The sequence below is a fragment of the Phoca vitulina genome, unplaced genomic scaffold (genome assembly GCF_004348235.1).
Source record: "Phoca vitulina isolate PV1807 unplaced genomic scaffold, GSC_HSeal_1.0 scaffold40, whole genome shotgun sequence".
In the NCBI taxonomy this organism is placed as follows: domain Eukaryota; kingdom Metazoa; phylum Chordata; class Mammalia; order Carnivora; family Phocidae; genus Phoca; species Phoca vitulina.
The window spans coordinates 15,681,937-15,701,951 of NW_022589743.1; the positions used below are offsets into that span (position 1 = coordinate 15,681,937).

Genomic DNA, 20,015 nt, shown 5'->3' on the forward strand with positions numbered 1-20,015 from the left:
ATCAAGCCCTGGTCATTTAGTGCTCTTGTTGGGATAGCTGGGGGAGCAGTACGTCCTTTTAGCCTGTGGCCCCATCTTCCTTGCCCTCTGACCTTGGGGATTCGTTTAGCAAGTAACCAGGAGCCTGGGAAGGCCCAGGCTCAGTCCGCAGGGCACTGTCACCCTTTCCGCACATCAATAGCCTGGGTCGTTGCCCCCGCCCCCCCTCCCGCTGGCATTACCTGTTTACTGGAAGACATGTTGGTAAGCGTACTGATGCTGCTCGTATCTGTGACCACCATCGCAGATGGAAACCGGGAGGTGTGGGAATACTGGGGGGGTTCCTGCTTGTGTGTGTACACTGGAGAGACAGAGTGAAGACACGGTCAAGGTGCAGATCGCACAGGCGTCATCACAGCTACAGACCCCCACCCCACACCATAGCTCCTGTGTCCCCAGGCAGAGACAAGCGGGGCAGCGCTGGTGATGTTTTGGAAGGCGGTGTGACACGGTAAAAAGAATGGCCATGTGTTTAAATTCTGGCTCCTCGATTAAGTTACGTAACCTCAATTTCCTCATCTGTAAAATGGGAATGATAGCTGCTGTAGGATTAGAAAACATCATGTGTAAAGTACTTTGTATCAAATAGACAAACAGCTTTGCACAGTGTCTTGTCGATAGTAATGGGCAGCACTTCTGTTCTCCTGACTTTCAATTAAATGTTAGATGCCTAGGCATCAACAAATGGCCCTTACGCATACGTGGTGCATCGGAGATTTTAAGTCAAAAAAAGTTCTAAGTAGCTGGCAAACACAAACAAGCTGGCCAGCACAAGCTTATCATATCTGCCATGACTCAAGAGCCAGGTCTTAGGCAGGCAATTATAAACTGATTAATAATTATAATTAGACATGGGTATAATTCATTGTGTAATTCTGGGTTGTTCCAATTTGTGCTAAAATGACGTCATAGGTCATACTATGCCATCACAGAAAGTTGAAGGATGATAGACAAGGGGAGACTAGATGCAAATAAAACCTTCAGGGACATGTGAGTCATTTTCCAGTTTTTCCAGTACTTGTTCACTAAGTCTAGAACCTTTTGACTCATGTGATTTATCCATTAGATTCATATAAATTCGACCAACTAACAGAAGCATGTGGATATTTGGCCACGAGGGAAGGAGCAGCCAATTCTATCTACCACAGCATCCCCTAGTAGGGGACGGGGTCAAGGTCACTGCCTGCCACCCCGGCTTGTCCCTCCTGTGGAGGGAGGCTGGTTGTTGTCTGGTCCTGGGGCCCCCAGCTGGGGCTCAGCAGTCCACAGGTCATCACTGGGGACCACTCTCTGACAATCCCACCTGGGCCTGGCGAGGGGCAGGGACAAGTGGGGGCATATTATCGGGTCCAGAACGGAAGGAAAGTGCGTACATGTGGTCCCAGACTGCTACAGGTTATGGCAGATTTTTCCAGAAGCCACAAAAAAATGCGATTGGAATGTGAGATGGTGCTTAGAAACCAGCTCTGCAGGCCTGAGGTGGGGAGAGCGCCCCGAGGAGAGAAGAAGGCTGAACTTGGCTGCTTTTTCTCAGACGCACAGCTCTGTCAGGCAGCCAGGGGAGAAACAAAAATCCTCTTCCCCAATCCTGCCTCCTATTAAACAGTCCCTTAATAAATCATCACCTGCATTTCTGTAACTCTTATGTTTACCAAACACAGTTCATACCTATTCTTATTTCATCTCCATAATCACTCTACATTATTTATCTCATCTCCATAATCACTCTACATTCCATTTTATGGATGAGGAAATTGAGGCTCAGAGTGGCTAAGTAACTTTACCAATGGCTACACAGCTGGTAAGCCTCAGAGCCAGGATTTAAATCCTAGGTTTGTCTGACTCCAAGACGAACACTATTCCAGAGACTTCTCTGGTGTTCCTGTGGGACCCTGCCTGCTGTGATTTCTCCCCAAACTTGTAGGCCAGGGGCTGTATCCTGATCTGGCCAGAGGGCTGGCTGGGGGCCTGGGGCTCAGGATGGAGGGCAGAGATACAGTGGCTGGAGTGGGTGGGAACTAACTGGTTGAAAGACAGGCCTTAAGAGTAGGTGGAGAAATAGGATATGAGAAATAGCCTGGGGGCGGGGGAGCGCAGAAGCACTGCTGTTCCTTATCCAAGATGGCACGCAGGTGGTATTTTCCACCTCTGTCCCTGGTTCTCGATTAGAGATGTTTGGGGTGTGTCAATTGGACAGCATGGGGATTCTAGAAGATTCTTCAACTTCAGGGAATGCAAATTGCATGCCCACTCTTGTCATTTGGTAACAGTTGCTTGGAATTTTAGATTGAAAGGGCTAAGTTGAGGCTCATGGGGAAAAGGCGCTGTGGCCGCCTGGTGGGATTGTCCATGGGTGCCACCCCTGCACTCTATCTCCAGCTCCCCTTTGCGCGTGGGCCTCCACTGTCCTCTTCAAACCTTCCCCCAGGGGTCACGGAGGTAGAGGGTAGGTCTAGGAAAGGCACAGACCACACAGCACAGACCACACAAGGGTTATGCCGAGAAATTGTCTGGGTTGATAACAGGGAGGGAAAAGTGACCCAATCAGTACACTTCCTAGCAAGTACAGATCCAGAGAGGGCAATGCGGGCTGCTCAGGGCCCTTGGTGGCGCCCATCCCCACTCCCACCCGCCACGCCTGCGTCCTTACTGTGCGAGTTCTGCAGCTGAGTCACGGCTGCCATGAAGGGCTGCTGGGGCATGTGGCTGCCGGGGCTCTGCTGCATGAGGGGCTGCTGGTGGGGGCTGTGCAGCTGCTGGGAGAACTGGACAGGCTGCAGGGCTGCCAGGCTGCCGGCCACACTGTTGATGACGGGGACGCTCTGTGCTTGGGAGGTGTTGAGGCCTGTGGGAGCAAGAGGGAAAGATCAGAGGTGGCTGTGGGGACAGGGAGAGGTGAGTGCCCGGGAACGGTCACTGACTGAGCCCCTGCTATGTGCCAGGCACGGTGGGGCCTCGCATGAGAGACTGCATGGGAAATGGTTTTATAGATCCATTCTACAGACAAAGAAACTGAGGCTTGGAGAGATTGACTTGCTCACATTCCACAGTGAGTTGTGGTCGGAAAAGGGCTTACACAGATCCGAGGCCTGAGAACCATCCTCCCAAACTTGGCTCCCTTGAGGTTGCCAGGACCCTGGGAAGGTGGCCTCTAACGAGCCCACTCCCTCCAGACCTGACTCCGAGAGAGCCCTGCCTGGGTGCCCTGAGGGCAGCTAAAGGCCCTCACTCTAAGGCACAGATTATGGCCCAGACCTGTCTGTCCAGCAGAGGGCAGGAGTGTTCAGGAACTCACATTTTGATAAAAACAAAAAAACAAAAACAAAAACAACCCCAAAAAACCCCAAACAAACAAAACACAACAACAACCTGCACCATCCCAGGAGTACAAAGACCCTCATTTAGCAAACTGGTGCAAAGACCCTGGCAGAGGTCAGATGCTTATTCTCTTGACTGTAGCAGAGAGGGGAGAAAAACACCAGACCTCAACGAGTCTCTGAAGAAGACATGTCTTATCTGGAGGCACAGGGCTTGTGGCATCAAAAGGTCCAGGTACTGGGAAGAGGAAGTCGTAAGTAAAAGGTTGGCAGTTTATAGGGGCTCTTGTCATCTTTCTGTTCTGGAGGTGTGAGGCCTCTGGGGTCCTGTTCTGCGTCTACAACCTGAGGCCTCTTCAGAACAGGGGCCAGCGCTGCAGAGACTGAGTTCCCCCCCCCAACTCCATGTGCTCCCTGGGCGGGAATCTGGGGGAGACAGCCAAGCCAGGGTGGGAGTGGGGATGAGAGGATCAGGGGCAAGACACCCCGACCTCTTTCCTGGAGCTGCCAATGTTCCTTTGACCCTGCTTTCTGTGAAACTGGGGGCAGGATGGAATGAAGAAGAAATCCAGAAAAAGGTCTCTTTCAGGCAAGCATGGAAGGGACACCCAGAGAGACTTCCCTGAAATGGAGAAGGTTCCAGAAGCAGGTTTGTGGGAAGTCCTCCGTGGAGATAGCACGAAGACCTCAGCTGTTGCTTACTCAGGGCTTTAGCTGATATGGTTATCAGAAACCTAAAAGGTGAGACCCCTGAGCAGAAGTGAAGGGAGAATAAGCCCCCTCTTGGCTCTTCTGGGGCAGGGGAATGGGGCCGGGTCTTCTGATGCCATTCAGACCAGCACTATCTCCCATTCCCCAGGGGCTCAGCTCCCCAAGCCCGAGTCTCACCTGATACCCTGATACCCCATTTCCCTCTCCCACCTTCCACTGGGGTCTCCTGGGAGGCCCCATGGACTTGCTGTTTTCCCAGGAGCCTATTACTGCTGCTTTTTTGGGAAATCTCTTCCCAGAAGAGCCAATTACCCTGTTGAGAGTGGATGACATTTGAGGGCACAGTTCTGAAACCTGCCTGGGCTTTAGAATCATCTGGGGGAGCTCTTTAAGAAATATACATTCCTCCGCCTCACCCAAGACTTAATGAGTCAGAACCTTCAGAGGTGAGGCCCAGGAATCTTATTTTCAACACAGTCTGTGATCCTGCTGTGCCTCAATTCCAGGATCGAGAGCCACTGATGTCATTCTAGCTCCCACGGAGTGTGACTCTTGGCCTTTTCACCTGTTTTCTGGGCACTGGCTCCTGCCTGAGAAGCATGCTGTCCATCCAGTGGATGAATAGGGAATGAGGGCTTGGCAGTGCCAAGTGCTTTGTTATCACATTCTGCCCGAGGCAGGACCCTCAGACTCAACGGGACAGGAGCTGGCCACACAGGAGGATGCCTGCAAGCAACTCTGTAGCCTGCCGCTCCACCGGCTAGGACCGTGCGTCTCGGCCAAGTTTTCTGGTGATCCTCCCCATTCTTCATGCTCCCCCCACCCCACTCCAAGCACACACATGTACATGCACCATGAACACCCTTCCAAGGGCAATGTACACTCTGGTGCTGCCCACCTGCAGTAGGAGATTAAGGATATAGCGAGAAGGTGGAGAAGTATGGGAGGAAGAAATCAGGAGGAACAAAATTGAAAAAAATATGGAATAGCTTCCGGGAAAATTTTAGTTGAGAGAGTGCCTAAGAAAATATAAGAATTGTGTGTGTGTCGGCCAAAGCTTGATGTGGGAAGAAAGGAGGTTAAGTGGGATGGTTTGTGTATCTTTTTGGTTGTGGAAATGAAGAGGTGACATAGTTTACCCATGGGTCTTTTAACCAAATCTTCTAGAAGGCAAGCAAGCTGGTTTTAGGTATCCTATCTCAATCTCAAACCCTGGTGTTAGTATGGTTACCATATTCCTGTGAAAAGGCAGTAAGTTTGAAATAATTTTTTATTTCGTGAGTCCTCTAAAAGCTTCTCTAGTCCCGTTTCTCTCTGCAAAAAACAAAACAACCGCAGAGTACATCAATTTCCGAGCAGTTGAAGATATGCTCAGCAAAGCTGTGTGCTCTCATGGGTCTAGCCCTGTTTTGCCCTCCAAGAGCGCATAAGCCATTCTCCTCAGAAGTGCTCTGAGTTGCCACCTTGGCTAGAGCTGACTTAGGGAGAAGAGAGAAAGAGGAAAAGGCAGGAACAAAATAAAGAGGTGGTCGGTGTGGGCACTCGATACAGGGAGGCCACAAGGACAAGGGGGCGATATTAGGTGGAGAGAAAGACAAGCAATGTGCCATCCTCAGATCTCTCCCGAGCCTTCTCGGGAAGTCTTCCCAGTGTCACACAGTGATGACTTGGCCTGAGCTGTCATGAGGAAGCTGAAAACACACTGAATGCTCATCAACATTAGAATTCTGAGAGCGGCCTCCACAGATGCGGCCCCCGCCAGCCTTCCCGTGGCCTGAACTGGCCCATCTGTGAGGAGTACAGGCTCACCGTGGACCAAGAGCCTCCTGGAGCTGGAAGGACGGGGTCCATCCCCCGTCTTCAGGCATGTTTCTCCTTAAAGACTCAGATGCTACAACAGTTTCCCTCGGAGTTCTCACTGTACTTTCACCACTGGCCAAAGAGGTGTCCTATGACCACACCAAATGCCCTGTTTAGAAGGAAGCCCATCACTGCTCCACCTTGGCCAACACAAAGAAACATCAGCACAACTTCCTGGAACATCTATCACATCCTTAGGGGTAGAAATGAACACGAGACAAAAGTGTAAGCTATGATATTACACATACTCACGCTTTATAGATTTACAAGCATGTCTCTCTGCACTGTCATTTGATCACCTCAGCAACCCATTTTACAGATGAAGAAACTGAACCTCATTAAGGTTAATGATTTGCCCCAGGATGCTCGGCTGGTGAGCCATGACCAAGATTCGACGTGACTCCATTGTTTTCTCTTTCTTTAGGCTAAACAGTCCAAATATTGTTGAGGAGAGAGATAAGGAACTAAACATAAGTGGAATCAAATCTACAAGTGGTGGGTGAGTTTGAAGGGGGCCTTCTATAAACCTTTTTTAAAATCAGGTTGACTTACTGCCCACCCTTTTTCTCCCTGCCCCCCTAGGTTTTGTGACCAAGAACGGAGCTTACTTTGTGCAATGGCCATGACTCCAGAGAGGGGGGTCATGATGAGGTTTTGAGATTGCTGGGGATTATGGTGGGACAGGCTGTGGATATTCGTCAAGGTGCTGACAGGGGGCAAACCACCTCCGGAGACGGAGATCTGCTGGAGAGAAAAAACAAGAGCAACGTGAGTGCAACCGGGACTGCAATGAGCAGTGTCCAAAATGACATGGCTCAGCAATTCCTCTGCACAGCTAATTCACTCATCCATCCATCCATCCATCCATTCGCTCAACACTAATTATGAAGCATCCACTGAGGCGCAGGCACAGTTCTAGGTGCTGAAGATTGAGAAGCAAAATACACAACAATCCCTTCCCTTATGGTGCTTCCATCTGTTGACCATCTTTGAGTTACCTGCCTGCCTTAGGGATTCTTCTGCTCCTGGGTATTGTGGGACTGTCCCTTACTCAGTTTGGAAGTATCCTCTGTTCTGCTCCATGCCTTCTCTCTTCCTGGTGCTAAAGACATGTGATTGCTAAAAATAATGACTGAAGTCTGCCCTAGTGAAAGCAGATTAGGGACTAGGCAGAAGGGCAGGAAAGCTCTCACTGATACAAGCCCCACTAAGTACCACTCATACGTTAACCAACAAACCTCACTGTGGTTCCGTGAGGCAGACACTTCATGGTAGATCTGTATCAGGTGGATATGGTATCAGCTAGACACATCACCGTTTCACCGATGGAAAAACCGAGGCTCAGAGTAGATATGTATATTGCCTAAGATCCAATAACCCAGCAAGTGGTATATCTGGTATTTAAACCCAGGTCTGCCTGACTCTGGAAGTCAAATTCTTACCTTTTATAGAGGACCTTTCCCCACCCCTGCAATTATTACTAAGGGTTGGGGGGGGGGAGATCCACCATCATTGGGCTTCTCTACCTTTTCCCAATCTCCACTATCCATTAAAAATGTTTATTGTTTTGGTCAAGGAGCTGATATCATAATGACAAAGCTACTAAATGATAAGCCCTGGACCCCAAGGCTTGTCTTTTACAAGCATGTCTCTCTGCACTGTCATTTGATCACCTCAGCCACTCATTTTACAGATGAGGAAACTTGCACCATTATATTTTAATGGCAGATGAGTAAGAGAAAGCTACTGGTTTTAATGAGTTTATTACACACAGGGTCACTTTGCATCTTTTCATTGGGGGAATCAAATCCTTTTATTTATTCCTAATAGTGTCTTTTCCTTATTGATTTTCTTCACTTTTGCACATGTGTACCAGCATCACAAGCACACATGCTGACAGGGTCTCTTCCCTGCTAGCACTAACATGTGTGTACGTCTCACTGCCTTGCTTAGACCTTTCGAAACAGTATTAAACAACAACAGCTGTCACAGATGTGCTTGCTTTGATTCTGATGTTTTCAGAACTGCTTCCAATGGTTCCCCATTAATTATAAGGAGCTATCAGTTTTACACATACACACACGCACGTGCTTTTTTTGGTGACAAAGTAGTTTACTATGTATAGTGTTAAAATCATTTCTAAAATTATTATTAAGAAAGCATGTCTCGGGGCACCTGGCTGGCTCAGTCAGTGGAGCATGTGACTCTTGATCTCGGGGTTGTAAGTTCGAGCCCCACATTGGGTATAGAGTTTACTTAAAAATAAAATCTTAGAAAGAAAGAGAGAGAGAGAGGTGGGGGAGGAAGAAGGAAGAGAGATGTCTCCTGTCATTCTGAACTACTCCAGACATTCTTGATGGTATCAGGACCACTCAGAGGTACTTTAGGATTAGGATACATACATTATGTCTGAGTAGGCCAGGTGCCTTCTTCTAGAGCTTGTCAAATGATGGGTCTCACACTAGCACCTGGGTAAGACACCATCTCCTGCCCTGACCTTCTGGTCAACCCCATAGCTTCCAAGGTTAATTCGAAAAAGAAAGAAAGAAAAAAACCAAACAGGTTTGTTTGTGTTTTTAAAATGGGCATCAAGAAATCAGTTGGGGGGTGTGTCACATGACCAAGAAGGAATTCTGACCACATCAAACAAGAGAGAACCAGCCTGTTCGCTGGACTTGTTTTTCAAAATGTCAGAGTCATTAAAAAAAAAAAAGAAAGAAAGAAAGAAAAGAAATCAGTAACCTGCCTTCGGACTTCCTTTGGGTAACGTAGTCCCTTTGGAGAAAGTCAATGAAGTGACGGCAATCTCTGCCGTTTCAGTGTTTGATTTTCATGGTGAAGAGAAATGCAAATGCCAACCATAAAAACAACTTCAATGTACACGGCTTTAGAGTTTGTCAAGTGCTTCCACTGACTGTCCTTAATAGATACTGACACAAGTGGGGAGGGCGTTCTCACTGCTGTCCCTACGTTACCAGTTAAGAGACTGACCCTCCTGAGAGTGGACAGACCAGCCCTAGGTCACTTGACTAGTGAGTGAGGAAGCCAGAATTCACACTCAGGTTGCTGAGAGTTCAAATCCCTTCCACCTGCTATTTTTGGGTAACCTTGGTCAAGTTCCTTCCACTCTAAAATGCAACCAGTATTTTCTACTTGCCTCCAGGACTGAAGGAAGCCAGGGGCTGCCAAGGACACCAGTCATGATTCTTACATGGTAATTCACTGCGTTTGCATTACGTGAATGGCGCCATTTGCAGTACTTTCCCTTATGCTAAGTGCTTCATGCCTACAGCCTACGAGGTTGGTGTTACTATCCCCACATTGTGGGCATGGAGATGGAAGTTGAGAGAAGTTAAGAAATGTGCTCAAGAAGTAGTGTTGGTGTTCAAAGCAGGCCATCTGCCTCTAAGGCCTGAGCTCTTCCCTGTTAGGCCATACTGCTTTGATACTGTGAAAGTATCCAGTATGTGCTTTTTAATTTTTATTGTTATTACTTTTTATTAAGTAAACTCTATATGCCCAATGTGGGGCTTGAACTCATGACCCCGAGATTAAGAGCCACATGCTCTACCGACTGAGCCAGCCAGGAGCCCCAGTATGTATTTTTTTTTTTTAAAGATTTTATTTATTTCCTTGAGAGCAAGCGAGCATGAGTGGAGTGGGGGGTAAGAAGCGGAGGGAGAGGGGTAAGCAGACTCTGCGCTGAGCACAGAGCCCGACACGGGGCTTGATCCCACGATCCCAAGAGCATGACTTGAGCCAAAACCAAGAATCGGACACTCAACCAACTGAGCCCCCCAGCAGCCCCCCAGTATGTGTAACCCTAAAGCTGGCCAGCTTTTTGTCTATGCACTCAGGTACGGGAGGGGGACAGACAGTGCAAAGGAAAGCTCCCATGGATCAGCAATATTTCCAAAACTAATCCCTGGGGGAAGATTTTGAATTCACATCCTACTGAACACATCACTCCTTGCCCAGGGCTTACCCAAAGAACTGCAGCGCTACAAGTCATCCTCATACCAACCCCACGATGCAGGCATTATTCTCCCCCATTTTATAGATGAGGAAGCTGAAGTTAAGCAACATCGATCCTATTGCTGATAAACAACAGAGTCCAAGACATGGACACATGGGCTTTCTTGCCTGCGTTATTTTTAACCATATTCCATTCTTGCCTTGGTAGACCACAATCTGTGATGGACCTGTTATATATTAACAGAAAACAGATTCTTGCATGTGGGCAACCAGTAATAGTGACATAACATACGAGCCAAGGTGTTGGAGACTAGTAAAAAGCCGGTCCCTGCAAACAAGCTTCCAGGTGTTTGCTAACGTTGAGGTGTGCTCTCTTGGTCAATCATCAATCCAATAATATACTACCCAAGAGGGCACTGCTGAGCGGAACAGGAAGCAAAAAGTGAGTCTGCAGACTGCCTTTGGAGCAGCTGTGGCTTGGGGTGAGGCCACTTGCCTCTTAGGAGAAAGAGCAGGAGGGTCCAAACCCCAAGGACCTTCAAGCGAGAGGAGCGGAGACTTGGAGGGTTTCGTGGACTAAGTCAAGACCTCTTCCATGAGACCCCCTTCTCCAGAGCAGCGCGGGCGATCCTTACCCCTAACCTGTTTGGGTCTCAAAGTGACTCATAAAGACTTGCCTATGCCTCTCACAAGGTAGCCGCACAAACTGTTCTTCATGAAGCAGCAGCTTACGGGATGAGGGGAGGGCAAGGGGGCTACCAAATGCCTCCCCCAGGAGCGCCTTTTCAGTTTCCTTCGCACAGACCGCTACCTCTGTCAGCAGTCTGCACAGACCACGACCCGGGCTAGCACTCCCCTTGGAAACTACACGCTGTTTTCTCCTCCAGGGAGCTGGGGACTCAATCACCTGTGACTCACCATTCCTGTGTTGCCTACACAGCGGGCACACGTCAAGGTCTGAGATGGCATCTGCTCCCTGTCCCCGTCCCCCGCTCCGGCCCCCACCTGCCTCTGGGGCAGACACCTCGAGGGAATGTGTGCAGCTCCACCTTGAGCGTCAAGCCAGGAACCTGCGGCTCCTCCCCCACTGAAACCCAGAGCAGAACCCACAGAATCGGGTTTTCCATTTCCTACCCTTACTGGTGTTGTAATGCCTGTCTCTCTCACCGGCAGCGCTCCCCTGCCCTTGTGTGGCTAGAGAATTAGAGCCTTGAAAATTCAACGAGTCTATTCCTCACCAAGTGTGCTAAACTTACATCTGGGTGTGGGCTGTGGGTATGACCACGGAAAACGTCACTTAAAGAGAGGAACACGGATATTCTTGACCATCTGACGCTGTGCTGAGCACATTTGTTCCTCCAACAACCGTATTGTTATTACCTGCATTTTATAGTTGAGAGAAGGAGACCTAGAGTAGTTCAGTAACCCGCCCAAGGCTACACAGCTATTAAGTGCTGGAGCTGGGATCTGAACCCTGGTCCCTGGAACTTCAAAGTCGGTGTCTCTCACTCGTGGGGCAAGCATCGCCCCGCCCCACCTGCCCTTTTGTGTGGTGCTCTTCCCTGACGTGCCATCGGATGTCCCAGCTCAAGAAGCCTCTCTCCACCCCCTGCTACCCCTAAATCCTGACTTAGTTTCTCTCCTTGCCGGCAGCACCAGGGGGTGGTGAAGAGAAAAAGGGGGGTTTGTTTCAAAGTGAAGCCCTCTCTGAGGTGAAAAGACTGGCTTTGGAGGCCTTGGTGGTGGGGGGGGGGTGGGTATGAATGAACATTTTATCAACACAAATGTCATTGGCGGCCCCAAAACAAACAGTGTCCCACCCGGCTTGCTCCTTTATGAGGCATTCAATCAATAAAACGAGAGCAGAACTCTGTCAGATTTATTGGCCAGGTTCAAACCGAACACCTCTTCCACCCACCAAAGGCTGGGTCACTGGTCCTACCTTTCCGTTCCAACTCTGGACAGCCCCCATTTTCCCTGACCGGGGCTACAATGGCTCATTGTTTGAGGCAGGCCTTGTGAGAAGTTGTGTTTGTTTTGCCTCTTATCTTATCAGCTCCAGAGCTACAATGGCCCAGGTGTACTCACCATTTTACCATCAGGTGAGAGGAGACTGTGGCCAGGGTCCAGACTGGCTGGAGAGACTTGCTGTAAAACAGACTGGCTGGTCGCCATGGCGCTGTTGCCATGGTGGCTGATTGTTGAGGCGGAAGTGACCTCACTGTTCCCCGGCTGGCTGTAGCGGACGCCTGCAAAACAAGACAGACCCAACAGCAGCCGTGAGTGCCCCCAGGGCCTTGGAATACTGAGTCGGCTCCCCTCGTTTGCAAGGGTGGCCGCCAAGAATGTCCAGTCGGTGCCTTCTCCTCCCGTCTGCCCACAGGAAACGCTGGCCTAGGGGAAAGGTGGTGCGGGCTCGACCTCAAATTCCAGAACGTAAGCTCCATGAGGGCAGGGCATCTTTGTCTGTTTTGTTTTGTTCATGGCGGTATCCCTAGTGTCTTGGCACTTGGTAACCACTCAATATGTATCCGTCAGAGGAAAGAAGGAAAGAATGAATGGAAGGAAGGAAGGAAGGAAGGAAGGAAGGAAGGAAGGAAGGAAGGTAGGAAGTCCAACGAACAAGAGGATTCCTCCCCTTGTTGCTTTAGCATAGTTCTTTCAGGCTTTAGGTGCTGAGATTGGCCTTCTCTTCACGGCGAGGGTATTTGTTTTACTATTCGAAATGCCTTCTAGAAATGTTTCCCTGATATCTCTTGGCAATGCGGGGCTGCAAAGTATGAGTAGACCCTTTCTACAAAGAGGCACTTACCCAGGGACCCCTGTAAGAGCTATAGCGAAAGGCATCCGTCTCTGAGCACCATGGTTTTGGCTGAGCCGGGGAGGCCCTGGGGGGGGCGGGGGCACCGGCAGAGCAGGACAGGGATGGGGCTGCAGCTGGGAGTCTTTGGCTCTGGAACTCACATTCCTCTGATGGGGTCCCATCTGGCTGACTTCCAGGGCCCAGGGGGAGGCGCGTCTGCCAGGATGTGGGGCAGGCAGCGCATACTGGCAGGATGTGGATGCCTTAGTAAACCACTGCAGTTTGGTCTGCAAGGGAGGGAAGAACCAAGCATGTTTACAGCCTCACTGCTCTGACCCTCCCTCTTGCTCAGGAACCAAAACAGAGGTCTGCGCTCGGGGAAGGGCAGAAGGAAGCTAAAGTGGAGAGCGGGGTGTGGGGGGGGAGTGGAGGGGGGCAAAGAACCAGGGCTCAGTTTGCAGGGTCAAAGTCCTGCTGGATGGGCCCATGAGACAGCCAAAGACAAAGATGGGGGTCGCTGGGACATCTCACTCTAAGCTCAAAGCTGACAAAGACCCTGTTCTCGTTTTTCACTTTGGATTCAACAAAAAGGTTTGAGGGACCCTGTGTCTACCTGCAGGGGAGGGAGACGAATGCTCTCGGCATGCAATCGTTTGGAGAGGTGGGCCAACTGTCTGCCTACAATTCTCCATTTACCAGCTTTCCCCACATTAACTCTCACTGTATCAAGGATACGGATTCTGCTGGTCTGTCTCCCCCTGCCCTGCCTCCTGCTCCCCCTGGAGCCCCACCCTCCTGAGGAGGCTGCAAAGTCCCCCCAGGAGCCTCCAAATCACTAAGCAGCCTCCAAATCGCTAAGACGCAGCTTGCCAAGAGGAGCCTCAGTCCAGTTTTGCTGGCATGGTCCGAAGGACGTCACCCAAGGCTGATATGACCTAGAGCCTCAGAGGGCTGGGAAGAAAACAAACAAATGCTAAGGCAGGGTTCTAACCTTCAAGAGCAACCTGCCTGACTCTGAGTGGCTTGATGCGTGCTCTATGGGCTTCTTCTATTGCTGGTTGTCCCCACCCTTTGACGCATGGGGCTGCCGGTGGGGGTGGCGGTGGCAGCGGGACAGCATTGGAATTTGGCGGTTACTGGTCTAGGGCACCACATTTTGGGGGGAACAGGCGCCATGGAGCTAAAAGGAAGAAAGGCTTCCCTGCCTCCAAACCAGCACCCCCTCCCCAGTCCTGCCCGTGATCCTCCACAGCTATCTGTGGCCCTGAGGTCTCCTATTTACCCCCGTCTATCCATCCCACTGGATCACATTAGGTTCTTTTTTTCTCCACTCACATTTGCCCCTGGGCTCCTGGAAGGATGCGTCCAACAGCTCACAGTGTTGTTCTGTAGAGAAGAGAGATGTGTGCCTCGTGAGCTCAGGAGCCAGAGCAGCTCCAGCGATAAATAGTGGAGGCAGGTTTCAAATCAGTAACAGGAAACATCTTCTGACAAGGAGGGACAGGGAAGACTGTGGGCTCGAGAGCTTGCCAAACTCAGGCTCGAATCCTGACTTTGCTCTTTGGAGACGTGTGATCTTGAGAAAATAACTTCTCTATCTGTGCTGTAGCTTCCTCTCATACAATGGAGGGAATGCTTCCTCAACAGGGCCATTTGGGGATAGGAGAAAGTATCTATAAATCTCCCAGCATAATGCTAAATAAATGGTAACTATAGGTGGGGAGGGAGCTGGTATGGAGATGGACCCCAAGGTACTTGCCCTAAGACTCTAGAATTCTAGACAACTTAGGGCAGATTCTAAGTACCGAATGGAATGACCTGTCCCTGGAGAAGGGCTCCCAAAGGAGTCTACCCTGTAGAAGCCCCGATGTTTTGCTCTGGAAGCAACCTGGGAGGCAGGCCTGGCCCCTGCCCCTCTCATTCTTTCCTTTTGGAGGGACTGGACTTCACCCTGTTTTCTCCTGCTTTCTCTGACTCCCTGGCCAGCTATTTACCTCCCCAAGATGCTCTGCTTCTGAGAGAGTGGTGATAACGCTGGGAGTCAGGTGTGTGTTCACCTCCCAGCCTGTCCCCATCATCGATTCAGCCTCAAGTCAAACAGACTCTGGTTTTAGCCTATTTAATTTGGCTGAAGGAAGAGGGCCAGTCGTCTGATGATCAAATATGGGTCACGGGGAGGCTTCTCCCCTACCGCAGGCTACATAATTATTTATTTAAAAATAATTAACCAAGGATATCCGCAGGAAACAAAAGCCTTCTTTAGGAGGGAGCCTGGCAGAAGAGTGTCAAGAGCCATTTGTTAGAACCCAGGCAGTGTAGCCCAAGGCTGCTGTGGTGTTTAAACCTTGTTTGCTCCCCCCAGCAGAACTTCATTCTAGGGGAAATGTAAGGGTGGGGCTGTTCTGTTAAAAGACCGGTGGGCTTAGACCTCTGGCGAAGGGGGAGCATCGGGCTGGGAGCTTAGGGGATCCCTGGTTGATCTCAGCTCTGCCTTCAGTGTATTGGGTGAACTCCAGCTTCCTCATCTCCGAGCCAGAGGACTGCCCGCTGTGGGAGGGGGCTGTTATCACTGCCGAGTGTGGTGGGAGCGAGGCGGGGGGGCTGTTCACCCAGATTCACCTGTAACCTTTCCCACCGGTGCTCCTCTCACCAGCAGTTGAGCAATCACTCTGGGCCCAGAGAAGGTGGCTGTAATCAGGCAGCCGCCTTAACGGGGGTGTGAAGGTGGAAGGTGTATCACAAGACAGTGGCTGGCAATCCACCGGGAATAGGTGTTCTTGTTAGAGGAAGGAGCGGCCGGGTCCTTGGGTATTTCACAAATCCAGGAGAGCGCTTCAAGGGAGAAGGAAATTGGAGGAGGCTCTGGAGCCAGGCAACCCGGGTTTAAATCCTGGCTCAACCACACATTAGCTGTGTGGCCTTGGGGAGGTGACTGAACCTCCCCGAGCCTCAGCTTCTTTGCTGTTAACAATCTCTGCCCCTTAGCTCATTGGGAAGAAGATGAAAGACTTAAGGGATGTGGAAGTCCCCAGAACGTGCTTGGCACATAACAGTGGCTCAAGATACCTCAGCTCCTTCTACTTTGGGACTGTCTTGGTCTAAAAGACGTTTTCAGGAAGGCTGAGTTCACACAAACTTGACTGAGCACCTCTCATGTGCTGGGTACTGTGCTAGGGAAGTGGAATGGCATCTTCCCTTCTTCCTTCACCCCTGCAAGCTCTGAATGTAAATACTACCACAAGGGCTCTGGTTTACTACTGACCGGCCAAAGCTGCTGGGTTAATAGCCCCAGAGGTCCCCAGAGGAGATGTGACAATGCCAGAAGGTGGCCCTGTACCTTGCACTCCCTTCCTGGCTCAAGGCACTCATCGGCCATGTCCCCACCGCTGGTCCTAGGAACCACGGTACATGTGTCCAGCAGCAAAAGTCATCCCAGCTAGAATCTAGAGACATCCCTGAGATCCTGGTGAGGAGCTGACCTCCTTCACCTGTTCCTAGGCCTCAGTATCATGGGTGTTGGGCTCTTTCTGAATTCCTGACGGCATGTGGGACAGAGACAACTCATCCGGTTTCTATGCAATATGACTGGTCAGAAGTATCAACACACGAACGGAGTTCATGGTTCCAGAAGCCAGCATCTCCACACTCTGCTTCCTGTGCCAACACCCTCCTCCAGGGCACTCTTCACACTGCTGCAGCTTGGGATTTCTTTCTTAAACGAACTCGCACCATGTCACCGCCCTCTTTGGAAAACTAGGACGGCCCCTCACTGCCTTCTGGAAAAGCCCCAACAGCAAAGACTAGCAGAATCGGGCCTCTGTGACTCCAGCCCCTTAGCTGCATCATCTTGCACGACATCCCATACAGCTATGTCACAGCTCCTGCTGTCTGTCATGTTGGCCCGGCCATCTCCTGCCTCTGTGCCTTTGCTTCTGCTGTTCCCTCTGCCGGGAAAGCTCTTCCCTTCTTCTCCATGTCGCATCTTTTTAAGAGGGCTAAATGTCACCTCCTCTGTGAAGCTCTCCTTGATTCATCCTGGTAGTTATCTGCTTTGCCCTTTGCATTCCACATGCAGTTGAGACGCTTACAGCGGGAGTCAGTCGCCCGGCACCATAATGTTCCTATGACAGGGTACTTCTCTCTCCCTCTTAAAGGAAGGGATGGCTTTTTACTCAACGTTGCATCCTCAGAGCCTAACAGAGGGCCTGGGACTATGAACATTTCCTGAAAGAAGGAATGAGCGCTCAGCTGCTTTGAGCACGCATGCTCTAGAACAAGGGAGCATCCCTTCTGGCCGAAGGAGAAAATGCCGTCAGTCCCGCGGCAATGTTGGTATTGAAAGTGTGGATCTGGTCCAATTCTACTGATACACTATGGAATAATCTGAGTGCAACGTGAATTTCCCATTTGAGGAATTCAGAAACCTGCACCCAGCTAAGCGGAGCCACATGGGAAAACACTAAACACATCAGTGTGCATTTGCATGCGCGCGCGCGCGCGCACACACACACACACACACACACACACACACACACACACACCCTTCAAGCGTCTACCAGCTACCTGCAGTTTCCTGCATGCGCTATAGGCCACCTCCATCCACATCTGGAGTTAGAACCTTCCCTCCGATTTCCGACAACCCTCCGCCCACCACTTCACACCAACTCACAAGCTGAGACCCTTCTGACACCTACCTCCACACGCAAACTTCAGGGCCGTTTCAGGTAAAATGCCGTATTTATTGCTGCACTGATGCATTTCCTAACCAGTTAACGGGGGTGAAACTCTGCTCATCTTTTTATTAGAGTCTTATCTTCTTAAAGGGTGTCACTGAAGAAGTTTTGAGTAGTGTGCCCTTAACCCCATTTTTCCCCCATAAGCCCCGGGGTTTTTATTGCATGACTTTACAGAGCATGGTGGTTTTTATGATGTAAATGTCGGCTTCTACAGAACTGACCATGCACCTGTGTTCGAGGACAGACACAACTGCCTCGCAGGAGGACCCCGGAGAGGACCCGCTCAGGGTATAATTAACCGCAAGGACTTTTCAGAAACCTGTGCTTCAGGGGCCGAGAACTTACAGCTCTCTTAGAGCTTCTCAAAACAACTGGAATTCCACAATTCCAGAAATCAACAGGCCATCAGCGTCTAGATGCTTGAAACGAATTCTCTCTCTGTCTCTCTGCCTTCTCTGCCTTGATGATTCTGGGCCAGTCAACTGTGGGGTCTTGGCATTTTTTTCTACAAAATGGGCATATGGATCTTCCTTCCTCAGAGGCCAGAATGATGAGTGAGTAAAATAAGGTGAGAGAAGCACCGGGTTTTCCAGGGAAAGAAAAAGCTGCGCAAACAGAAGAGCAATGTCAGCCAGGGAAACATGACCAGAATCGCTCTTTTATAGGAAGCGGGGGGAGAGGGAGGTGGGGCTTCCTGGGCAACGTGAGGCTCGGCTTGCCCCCATGTGGCCTTTGGCGCTGAAGCCAGGGGGCCCATTTTCCTGGGGTCTGGGAGCTGCACCCAGAATCTGGTGGGATGCCTTTCACCCTTGACATTTCAAAGCCAATCTCCCATCCCTGATAATGCAGGAATGTTCCTCCGGCTGATGGACCTCTGCCAGGGCGAACGAGCGTCCCAGCCACCAACAGAGTAAACATTACTCAACTGGCCAGAGTCTGTCACACACATTCTTCCCGTGTGTTTTTAACCTCATGCAGAGCACAGTCCAACCCTGTTGGGTCTAGAAACTGGGAACTTAAGCCCAGGCAAGAGGGAGTGTGTGAAGGAGAAAAGGAAACAACCCTGTCCATCAATTATGGGTAGACAGGGCTGTCTTTCCAATGACGCCAAAACTCCGGGCCGGGGAGGGGGCCAGGAGGAATGAGGCCAGTCCTGATGGGCCCGGTCATGCATCCTCAGAAATCCACTCCCCCTTTTCCCATAGAGGTGTCACTTTCTTGAGGAAAGAGGCAGAGACACAAATGATTCCATCTAGGGAACTTCTGAGACGCTCATCTGGGATGAAAGAATGCACACGGTTCCCCGGTTTGTAACTGGGAACTCCAGGAACGAAAGCTTTCCATGGTGGAGCTCGCCTCGCTACCTCAGTGTCCTCATCGGCGACAAGGGCCTCCTGCCAGTTCTTGGTCATATTTCCTCCTCTCTGGGCATCAAGATTAATGTTTGCAGAGAGTTTAGGAGATTAAAAATCTGAAAGCCTGAGAGGAAAAAGCTGATGTAAGATGAAAGCAGTTTAAACACTAGGCTGGTTTCAATTCCACATCGCCTTCTACCTGAGGTGGCTCAGTGAGGAGGCCGGTTCGTAAGAGGAGAAACACAGACAGGCCTGCGGGGACGGTAAACACTCTTGAACTCAAGGAGTAAAAGTGGAGTGATACTTAAGGGAAGCCCACAAACTGGTTTTCTTATAAAAATCAAAGCAAAGGGAGCCAAGAAAAGAAAAGAAAAAAAAAAAAGTCATCTTCCATCAAAAGCATCTTGGCTGAGAACAGACGCTAATGAGCACAGTGCGCCTGAGAAAATCACACATGTGGGGAGGTAGAAGGGCAACAGAGACTCGGCCTGTCCTCCCCCATGAGGCCACCCCGCCGGGTCCTCACCACAGAGCCAGTCTCTGCAAGCAAACATCAGACGATTCGCAGCGAGCACTTCAGCCTGGAGGCCGCGGCTATAAGTGAAAGAGGCCAGGCCGGCCCTTGAGAGCTTGAGAAGCCCTCACCTCTGTGAGTGATCTACACACGCTGCTCTCCATGTGTCACAGATGCCCATTTGACAGAATGGAAAACTGAGGTTCGAAGAGGAAGAGGTTATTTTCACTACCTCTTGCTAAAGGGTCTCCCCCAGCAGGTCAGCGGTATTCCAAAGCTGACCCTTCTTCCTCTTCCCCGTAAGCCCTGAATCGATTCCAGGTATGCTGAGCCTTCATTGTGAGCCACCAACAGTTTGAAATGATTTTGTTTACTTGTTGCTTGGCTTATCTCTCACTGGAAGGAAGGAAGGTAAGCCCAATGAGGGCAGGACCTTGCCTGCCTTCTCCACTGTGTCCTCGGGGCCTCGTACAGGGCCTGGCCCATTTATTTTTATTTTCATTTATTTATTTAAAGATTTCATTTTTATTTGAGAGAGAGAGCACAAGCAGGGGGAACAGCAGAGGGAGAGGGAGAAGCAGACTCCCCGCTGAGCAAGGAGCCCGACGCGGGACTCAATCCCAGGACCCTGGGATCATGACCTGAGCCGAAGGCAGACGCTTAATGACTGAGCCACCCAGGCGCCCCGAGCCTAGCCCATGTAGG

General features: G+C 50.4%; 1 protein-coding gene across 3 annotated transcripts in view; it reads right to left on the reverse strand.

Annotated features, from left to right (window-relative positions):
• The window catches only part of HNF1B (HNF1 homeobox B), a 52,078-nt gene that overhangs the window by 9,062 nt on the left and 23,001 nt on the right, over positions 1-20,015 (reverse strand). For 2 of the 3 annotated variants that reach the window (XM_032428993.1, XM_032428994.1), the window contains exons 5-8: positions 11,991-12,151; positions 6,536-6,668; positions 2,690-2,884; positions 222-340 (exon numbers count right to left, since the gene is read on the reverse strand). In XM_032428993.1, coding sequence (XP_032284884.1) covers positions 222-340; positions 2,690-2,884; positions 6,536-6,668; positions 11,991-12,151 — 608 coding nt within the window. Of the gene's footprint in view, positions 1-221; positions 341-2,689; positions 2,885-6,535; positions 6,672-11,990; positions 12,152-20,015 lie in introns of all 3 variants that reach the window. The other variant, XM_032428992.1, reaches the window with a different exon arrangement.